This window comes from Drosophila arizonae, chromosome 5 (assembly GCF_054131065.1).
Source record: "Drosophila arizonae isolate 15081-1271.41 chromosome 5, UAZ_ARI_1.0, whole genome shotgun sequence".
Lineage (NCBI taxonomy): Eukaryota > Metazoa > Arthropoda > Insecta > Diptera > Drosophilidae > Drosophila > Drosophila arizonae.
In genome coordinates, this window is record NC_142925.1 from 13,750,535 (window position 1) to 13,761,145 (window position 10,611).

Consider the following 10,611-nt stretch of genomic DNA (forward strand, 5'->3'; position numbering starts at 1 on the left):
TTTGTAATGAAATTTTCATTATAATAAGCGTCAGGCAGTTGATGAACGCGATTGAGGATGTGTAACGGAGTGAGAATCTGAATAAGAATGTGAATGGGAGTGGGAGATGGGAGATGGGAGATGGGCATGAGAGATGAGATATGGCAAGCATTGGAGTCTGGCTCTGTATTTTTCGTGCCACGCTGCCACGCCCCTTGCAGAATATTGTAAAGTATTCATGACACCAGCGCCCATTATCTCTCCCTCTCTCCTCTCTCTCTCTCTCGCTCTCTCGTCTGTTCGCTTGCTCGCGCTTTGTGCAGAGCTCAGATGGAACGCAGCTCCAGCTGCAACTTCTACTCCATCTGCTCCTACTCCCACTTCGCCTGCTGCTCCTCCTATTGTTTCTGCTGCTGCCTCGACTTTTGCCCAGCCCAACATGACCTACATTTTGGCCTGGGTCGCGTAGCTAAGCAACCCCGGTTTGAGGGCCTGGCAGCAACACCCCAACAAGGAACAAAAAAAATGTAAGCAAACAACAACTGCCAGACTAAGGTATGACCTCTACTTATAATACATTTGTAGAGCATATATAAAGAGTATATAAATGGTTATCGATAACAGCTATAGAGCAGCTTTCACAGTTCCTAACTAGAGACTTTCACTACATTATATATAAAATGCTGTTGAAAACGATGTAAAACTAAAATTATTTCTGTGAATCAAATATAAATGCCATCGATAACTATCGATAAGTTAAATGGATATACCGTTATTACGAAAACTACTTATTTTGATCGAGCTATATCGATAACTTTCAATTCAAATTATACACAGGCTTATTATACCCGTTAGGATATTTACAGGGTATTCACAAAAATGAAATATAAAGAAAACCAGACCAGAGCACGCGGTACGCGGCACGCATAGGCAAGTATGCGAGCAACCCCCACTTTGCCCCTACTCCAAACTCCTCACATACGCCCCCTCGCTTCATCTCTCTCTCTCTCACACTCTCTCTCTCTCTTGTCTCGTCTCCTCTCGGCCGACTTACAGTCAGTCCGCACATATAAAAATTGTTTTCGGTTGCTTATTGGCAACAAATTTGCGTGCCGCGCATACACAAGCAGTCCGGGTGAAAAGAAAATCCAACTGAAGGTTTTCCACACGCTTTCCACCAACTTCATTTACATGGGATATGTTTTTCGTACAGGATTTGTATAGGGTTTCCTACATTTTCCCTATAAAGAGCCTGGCAAGCGCCCAAGAGTTACGAGTTTCTAATAGACTTTGTGGTTTAGGCATTTGCAACGTGTTGACAACTAAATTTCTCTTCTCTTCTTATATATTTAAGCTCATCAATCACTTGAATAGATGTATATACATACAGACATTCACACATATTTATATATATATATATATATTAGCTGACCTCGTCCTTTGGCTACGCACGTGCCAGCATTTTGGTCATTTTTGCTGTTGATTTTGGCTTACCAAATAGATCCGTCTACTTATGCCCAAATATTATATCAGGCAATCATCAGCATTTGATATATTTGTCAAGGGCAAACAAATATGGGCAACAGAAAAGAGAGCACTCTAATCAGATAATATAAGAGAATTTATGTGAAAACGTTAAAGCATAATGTTAATAAAAAGAGTAGCTACATATATCATAAATAATAACATAACATAACATGTAAATTTACATACTACGACAACTTAGAATTCACTGACAGTCTAAAAGGTAAACTAACAGAAATGTTAGTGAATAATAGTCAACTGACGATCCTGTAAATTGTCAGCCTCAATTACAACTGTTATGGATTCTGAGAAATATGTTAACAGAAATGATACTGTATATTGTATGGCACTGACCTAAGATTCTTTAACAGCAGCGGTATCTATGCAATATGCGGTATTTTAACATAGCTAAACTGCAAACAACATTTCAATATAAATGCCATAAGGATATTTTATTTATATGTATATTTAAGGCAATATATATAGCCCAAAAATAGTCTATAAATGATTCACGCATTTATCGAACCCAGCGAAGCCCCACAACTATCAAGTGCTCACTATTATCGCAACTAGTTTTTACAGGCCTATAAAAGTCAGCGGCAAAAAGGTCATGCCAAATGCGTTTATTGATAAAACTAAAAAATAAAGGCGACTTCAATTTTATTGCATACTTTTCGGCGCGTGCCGAAGAACCCCAAAAAGAATCGTAACGAAAATACACCCCAAAAGGAACTTTATTACTGTTTCCTTTTTTATGCTGCTCTTCTTCAATTGCGTCGCAGCGCACCTACACGTTGCCACTGCCTCTGCCCCTGCCCCGCCCACTCTCCAAAAACATGTGTTAAACGGACAAAAATAAATTAACGAGCTGCTCAATAAGCGAGCAGATGGCGCATATGACAATGCGCCGTCTCACTCACACATCAAAGTTGTCGCCATTTTTCGTTTCATTTTGTTTTATTTTGTGCCGTTTGTCAATCAAAGAACATTTTTCATTTATTTTGCGCGGGCGAAAAACTCAATTTAATTGTGAAAAAAAAGTTTTGCACGCTTTCATAAATTAAATCTGGGCCAAGTTTTTCTTGCTTTCTTTCTGCTGCTGTTGCTCTGTGAGCTTATTAAATTATCCACAAAAAGAAAGAGAGCGAGGGAGAGCGAACACGACAAAGCAAAAACTTTTTTAATACCAGCAAAAAGTTAAACGCGGCGAAACAGCAAAAGGCGACAAAGTGCAACGTGAAGAGAGACTGAAAGAGAGAGTGAATGTGAAAGCTGAGCAAACAGTCAGATCGTGTTTAACGAGTGACTTGCATGTGAGAGCAGAAAATGTATATAAAAGAGGCAAGCGAGTCTGGTATGCTAATTAATAGCGTATATCAGAAAGGCAAGTGTTAAATGTTAAATGTTAACAGCGTTGAGTGCACATGCTTATGCTACGACAACAGATCTATAGGTAGATATGTTAAATAAAGTAAGCGCCACTATTAAAAGTAAGCTTAAGAGACTACTAAGAGAATCATGATTTCAGAAAGATGAGCAGCTTCTCTCGTTTCTCAGACAGAACTACTAAACATATACCTTACTTCAAGATGTTATACCACAGAATATAAAATGGTTTCTATTGCTACATACAGTTTAACTACGGGTATATCTGCTATGCCCGCATGCTAAATAACATAATGTAACCATAACAGTTCTCCCCAAGGCCCAAAGAGCACAAAACTTTGATAATACAATCAAATCTGTGATTCACACACAAGCACACACACACAACCATTCACACTGGCTGACTCTACACACAAATTGCCTTGCAAGCAGTTTATTAGATAACAGAAAACTCTTCTACTCTGCAAAGTTCTTGGCCCATAATCAAGCCCAAGGGGGAGGCGGGGGCGTTGCTTCACAGTTGAAAAAATTCAAATTACAAGCCAAAAGGTTGAGACAAAAAAAAACACACACAAAATGGCTGAGCAGCTGCCAAAGGCCAAAGGACCAAAAGTTCGAGTCCTGAAAGAAAAGCCAAGTGGAACCTATGAGAGAATTGCAAAGCGAACGCTTTCAAATGAAAACTTTTATGTAGGCAAGAAGAGGCAGGGGAGGGGGCAGAAAAGCCAAGCAAGTGGAAATAGAAATGTTGAAAATTGTCGTTAAGTTTTATACTCGAGCTGAATTATCAAGTGTGTGGGATCTGTACTGTATTAAAAATGTAGATATATGTATAAAACAGAGACAATGGAAGAGACAAGCAGAAGAAGAACAAAGCGCGAAAAGTATACGAATGGCAGATGAAAACCTTAAAAAACAAAATAAAAAAATTTAAAAAAAAGAAACCATCAAATAAACGATCTAAATTGATAATACGCAATTAAAAGAAAAGAATACAAGCCAGTATTGTTAATGCATAAATGTACAAGAGCAAACTCTACCAGAGATAAGAAAATATTCATGAGGAAAGAGAAAGCATATTAAAAATTAACTGTTGATGCCCTTTGGAAGACGCAATGCTAACCTTTTTTATGCGTTGGCAACCCTGGCCGCAAGCACTCATGGCCTCCTAAAATAATTCGCCAGGGGCTTGCAAAATATAAAAAGGAGGGAAAAACCACAGATTTATAACTGCAATGCGGCCAGCCGAAGCGTAACAGAACAAAAATTTTAGCTAGTCGTGAAAATAAAGTAAAGACAATAAAAATATATAACATTAAGCAGGAATGCTGCCAAGGCGACGCCAACGACGACGTTGACGCCAGCGACATAATGAGCAGACCAAACGGTAAAAATCAGCCACAGCTGAGCCTGCCAAATGTGGGCCAAACGCTAGCAGCAACAGCCGAGAGCCAAAAACTGAGAGAGCGCAAGTATGAATGAGAGCGAGACGTTGCTATTGGCTCGAATTTGCTTTGCGCTGCACATTCTTTGCAGTACCGTTAACGTTTTTCTGCGGTGCAGCTTTACATGCCCATTTGCTACACACACACACACACACAGACAGACAGACGTTAGGCGAGGCCAGTCACAAATACTGCTGCATACATCTGGGCGCAAGCTCTCTCTCAATACTCTCTCGCATAACATTCGCTTTCTCTCTGTCTCTGTGCGTTGCTCCTACTGCTGCTTATGCGTCATTTTTTCATGCTTGTCCCATTGCTATCGCCTTTCTTACCATCTTTATCACGCATTCGCTTTCGCTGCCAGCAACAACAACAAAACCAGCGACAACAACAACATCATTATTGTTCTTGTTGTTCGTCAGCATTGCAGCATTTTACACCGCACGACGAAAAAAAAAATGTTGTTTCGACTTTTGCTTGGCCTACGACGTTTTTCTGCTACTGTTGCTGCTGTTGTTGTTCTTCCTCTTTGGCTGCCATATTATTGGACGTTTCGCTTCAACCTCTTCACCTATTGCTTCTTCTTACTTGTTGCGCTGACGCTGACGCAGCTGACACTGCGGTTGCCTGTCCTCGCCAGCTCCCATTCTCATACCCACACTCACTCACGGTCTCCGTCCTTCTCTCTCTTTCTCTCTCTCTCTGTCTTTCTCATTCTATGCGAGTTGACTTTTAGCAGCTATTGCTGCGCTATGTTTGAACAACGTATGTCTGTATGTGTGTGTGTGTGTGCTGCTGTGCAAGCTGAAATGTGTGTGCGTGTGTCTATGTTCGTGTGCTTTTTGGAGGTCTTTCATGTTACCTGCAAATTGTGCGTCACATAGCAGGGGAAATAGGCGTACGTTTATATGGAAAAAGAAGAACAAAAGAGAAAAGGGGATAGTGGGTTGGATTGCAGCTATTTGGGTAACATATCATTTGGAAAATAACTATAAGCTGACAAATAGAAAAGAGGCCTCTACCGAAATGGAAACATAAAAGCTTTTTCTATAAATAGGGTATTCAGAAAGCATATTTGTTTTGTTGTGAGTGTATGATAAACGTGAATAGAAACATGCGTACACATACATTCGTAAAGATAATTGTTATTATTTGTATTGTATATTCATGTATATGAATATTTGTAATGGTATAAGAGGTATAAGTATGATTAGTTTAAGTGTAAATATTTTAGTTTGAGTATAAGTAATATTGGTATGAATATGCATAAAGGTACACAAAATTAAATCCAAGCCAACTATGACAATCTATTCTTTAAGTTTTCTTCACGTTTTCTCAACTTTTGCCCACACACACGCACAAACAAAACTTTTCGCACCTGAGGCCTATAATTGCGTACACCTCTTTTCTAGTAATTTTGTTTGTTGTCAGCGCTTTGTACAAAAGTTTACGCCTTGCCTTTTGTCAGGACACACCCTCCTCCGGCAACGGCTCCTGCTCGTGGTGCTGGTGCTGGTACCTCGAATCCATTTTCCATTTCCATTTCTTGAAAGGCCTGTTCGCCTGGCAAACAAACATTCAGGCAAACGGAAATGCCCCTTCGGAACGCTTTGCCGTTGTAGTTGATGCGTTGTTGCTGCCTGTCGCAGCTATCATTCATGCCACGCCAGTTGACATAATGCGACACACGCCAACCTCCCCAACTACTCCTAGGCAACCAGCCAACCCCTGCCCCCTCCCTCTCTGCGTGATCCCTCTGCAATGACTTTTTTGCAGGCAGGCAGCTAGACCCAAGGTCCCAAGCACAACTGAAGCCAACTGCCAAACACACACACACACGCACACTCCTCGCTGCTGCCCTTCTCATGCCACGCCCCTTGCACAATTTTGCATAGCGCAACCAAAACGCCTACGCGAGTAGGCCACACCCACGCCCAAAGGCGGCATACGCAATGCTATATTTAGCTCAAAAACTGCGATTTTATACCCTATGCCAAAACAGTTCGACATGGGGTATAATAGTCAAACAGTGTGTATGCTTGTAGTAAGAAAAATGTTTAATTCGTTTAGAGGAACTAAGTGTGGGAGATTTTACTCTTTGACTCTTTGTCTAAAAAAGTTCAATACTTATATAAGAAGTATGTCGATATAAACAGTGTTTCTTAGCTTCTTTCTCTCAGTGTCTTTCTTGCTGACTCTCTCTTTCTCCTTCTCCCTCTACCTCTTAATCTCTTTCTCCGTTCGCTCTCTCTCTGTTTTTCTCTCTCTATTTCTCCCTCTCTCTGTTTCTCCGTCTATTTTTCTCTCTCTGTTTTTCTCTCTCTATTTCTCCCCCTCTCTCTCTCACCCTCTCTCTGTTTGACTCTGTCTCTCACTCTCTCTATCACTCCTTCACTTTGCCTATGTCTTTCTCTCTCTTCTCCTTATCTTACTGTCTCTTTCTAACTCTAACCCTTACCTACCTTCATACAACTTTTCTAGACATTTTAAAAATATTCTATCAAAAGACTTCATAAATAATAATAAATTGTTACATATTATTATTTAATTTTTAAATATTTAAATATATTCTTCTTTAATTCCAATAGATTTCTCTCGAAAAAAAAAAAAAAACAACAAAAAACATAATATTTACTGTTACCTAGCAACATCCATCAAGTTAGCCAGGTAACAAAGTTGTTTTCCCAACTGCCAAATCCAAGGAATTTAGTTTAGTATTCAAAAAGAAACACAAACATACACAATATAAAATACATACATATATATGAACATATTAGATCTTTTATAGAAGGATGCAGCACCTTGACCCAGCTGAGGCGGAAGGTGAGTTTGTAGCGGGCGAGTTCAATCAAAATATCTGGGATTCTAAAATCGATATGAAATCGTGATATTACGCAGATTTCGCCCGTATACGTGACGTACAAGTGGATAATGTTCTACGTATTCTGGAGGATTCGCTGGGCCGGATCAAAATATCGCTTATACTGCCGCGAATGGTCGCCGATCTCGATCATGTGGAGCGACAGTTGCAGGGCACGCTCTATCAGCCGGCAATTGAGCATTTGAAGGCCGTCAAGAGATTGGATGCGATCGATACGCAGATGTTCAATATCGAAGTGCTTCGTATAATCGATTATTTCCATCGAAATTTCAAAATGAATGAACTATTTCCACGCTACCTAAACAATCTATCGACCTACGATAAGACATTATTGTTTGCCTTCGAAACGATTCTGTCTGTCGCTCGCCGTCATCTCGAGCGCACATCGAAGGCCGAGATAAATATGGAACGGCAACTGTATGTCATGTACCAGGAGCGCGAAGAGACCAAGGCTCGCAACGAGAGTATCAGAAAGAAACTCAAGTCAAAGTATGCGGCTCTACGCTGGAAGCAGGGCGTCCAATTCGTAATATTGGAGAAACATGAGAGCGATCTGGCCAATCGCAAGTGGAAGAACAATGTGCGCATCCAAAACGAAATGTGAGTAGTACGGTGTCTGATGCCCCATCTTCGGTATTCCCACACACACACATTTTCCACTCTTTTCTCATGGTTTGCAGTGAAAAACGCGGTCGCATTTTGCGTGAGAATCACAAACAGAGCCTGATTAGGCAGAAAGAATTGGAGGAGGAGCTGGAGCAAGCAAAGGCTAAATTCGAATTGTTGGTCAAAAATAATGCGGCTAAGGAAAAAGAAATACGCGGTGAAAAGTAAGTAATAAATAAAAGAGTAAATGAATCAAGATCCTTGGACGAAAAATACCTATGAGCTTTTACAATTCGATTTTATAAATCTTTTAAAATTTTTCTTTCGTAACTCTCATTTCCCCTAACAGAAGCAAACTGCTGATCCAGCTGGAAAATATCCTGCATAAATACGACTCAAGTGTGTGTGAGAAATTGCGCGAAAATCTCGAACTGGAAGATATGTTTAAGGTGGCCAAAAAAGAATTGGACGAATTCATGGTGCTGTATCGAAAGGAAGAGGCTGTCTATAAGAATATTGTAGTTAAATACGAAAAGGAAGAGCAGCGTAAACAACAACAGCGCATTTTGCTCTACATGATGAATCGGGCGGCTCGCAAGATCCAAAGATATTGGCAGAAATGGCGCAAGGATCAGGCAAAGAGAGCCCGAAAGGCCAGGAAGAGCAAGAAGAAGTAAACTGATCAGAACAGAGGGACATATTAGTGAATGTATTAAGATTAGGTTTGAAACATCTTACAAGGTATAGATAGTTTTTCACTTTTCTAACATCATAATAATAAACAAGTCTCAATGATATTTTGAGATAAAATATCAGAAGAAAAACGGAAAATATATGAAATCTGTTCTTTCATTTTCGTTTGAAATCTATTAAAGGTTAGTATTAAAAAAAACGTACGGTAAAAGTAAAGGAATAAGAAATCCACACAACTTATAAACATAATATAAGATGGAAAGAAATATCTTTAGTTACATAAATAAAAGCTTACAATTTGATTAAAGTCGGAAAAATTTATTCAAATATCAGAATAGTTGCAATATCTTTGGTTTTTGTCATATTTACTTTTCAAACGGTTTCTTTTAAAAATGTAAATATATCTCAGATATAACCACGTTTAAAGCCTATTTTACACACCTCTAAAAATTCCTTTTTTGTGTTTACCTACATTCCTCATTTCGCTCACTTTTCGTTCGAGGCGTATAAAAAGCGTTATATTAAACGGTTAGCTTTCCATAAAAATGGGTTTAATGGCCCCTTTTTGTCAGCTTCTAGTGGTACTTACTGAAGGCCCCGAAACGCACTGAGGAAATCACCTTTAAGTGGGTCTATTAAAACACCATCATATAGCCAGCGTAATTGCAAACGTTTATTTCGCTGACAATTAGCGAGCTCACACAGAGAATATTCTGGCTGTTTTATGGCTAGATGTGCCCTCGTAATTAGCTTTTATTTTACTTACATAACAGCAACAAAAAGTAACAAAAAAAAAAAAAGAATAATAATAATGAAGGAGATGGAAGTAAAATGTTAATGTTTGATGCCCTGGGGTGCAATTTAGTGGCTTAAGAACTTGGATACTTGGAACAAGAAATGTTTAACCTCTCAAAGTTATGATATAGTAAGCTAAGATAATAGATAAATTGAATCATTAAATCATTAGTTTTTATGGGCTTAACTAAATAATCTCCAGAAGACTATAAACTTGTAAGAAGATTTAAGTTAAGTTTGCCAAATGAGAAGTCCGTAAGGTATATAATACATAGTCCGGTACATTGGGAGTACGATATAAAAAACGGGCATACTATCTTTAATAAGTAAAAATAAAAAAATAAAAATTAAAAATTAAAAAAAAACTATTCATTCAAATAAACGCCACTGCATATAGACCAAGCTTACCAGCCAAAGCTCTTTGAGCTTTTGATTTTTATAACGGATTTATGTTTATGCTTAACCTCCATAAAAAGGAACAACTGTAAATGAAGAGACAAACAAATGAATTTTTAGCAAGTTTGAACGCATTGCGACGAAAGCTTTGACAAGTTGCCGAAAGGAGGCAGAGAAAATGGTTTTTGGCTTTGGGCTTGGGCTCTGGCTGCGGCTGCGGCTTGTGGGGCTTCGCTGGCTTGCAAAATGTTTACCCAACTCACACACACACACACACACACATACAAATGTATGCGCTGACTGACGGACGTAGAGCAAAAGACATCCCTAACCGAATTTCATGGCGAAAAATGGCGCATTGCTGTCGTCGCCGTCGCCGTCGCCATCGCCATCGCCAATGACGACGTCAGCGTCGCAGTCGCCATCGCCGTCGTAGTTGCTGCATTGTTACTTCATTTCTGTGCCCTTTCCCGCATGCTGTCTGCCTCTCTCTACCGCCTCCTTGTCTAATTTACAGAGGTTAACATACTTAACTTGTTGGCATGCGTTGAGTTGGACGACAACTGCGCCAAAAGAAAGAAAAAACACATTGCGACAATTTGCTGCGGCAAAAAAAAGCAAGAAGAGTGAAAAAACGAGGGGTAGAAATTGACCAAAAGAAGGGCTCAAAAATCGAACCAATGCAAAAAACTAATACTTGCAGGCATGTGAATGGCATAACATAAGAGCTTACATGCACACATATGCTTGTATGTTTGAATTAATGTACATACATATGTATGTATGTATGTATGTATTTACATACATATATACAAGATCAAAAACTTGCTTTATTTACATACTCGTGCACATACATTCATACATATGTACATGTAGAGAAAAGATCAGATGTGTTATGAAGTTTAT

General features: G+C 39.3%; 2 protein-coding genes across 2 annotated transcripts in view; one reads left to right on the top strand and one right to left on the bottom strand.

Moving 5' to 3' along the window:
- Positions 1–10,314, bottom strand: part of LOC108616801 (uncharacterized) — a 55,402-nt gene extending 45,088 nt beyond the window's left edge. The window contains exons 1-2 of the mRNA XM_089472280.1: positions 10,235–10,314; positions 9,718–9,791 (exon numbers count right to left, since the gene is read on the bottom strand). Coding sequence (XP_089328406.1) covers positions 9,718–9,779 — 62 coding nt within the window. The 5' untranslated portion in view covers positions 9,780–9,791; positions 10,235–10,314. The remainder of the gene's footprint in view (positions 1–9,717; positions 9,792–10,234) is intronic.
- Positions 6,997–8,661, top strand: LOC108615071 (uncharacterized). The gene is made up of 4 exons (XM_018009306.2): positions 6,997–7,157; positions 7,233–7,815; positions 7,896–8,045; positions 8,171–8,661. The coding sequence occupies exons 1-4, from the start codon at positions 7,127–7,129 to the stop codon at positions 8,496–8,498; spliced, it is 1,092 nt and encodes a 363-aa protein (XP_017864795.1). The 5' UTR covers positions 6,997–7,126; the 3' UTR covers positions 8,499–8,661.
- Positions 10,315–10,611: the final 297 nt, after the last annotated feature.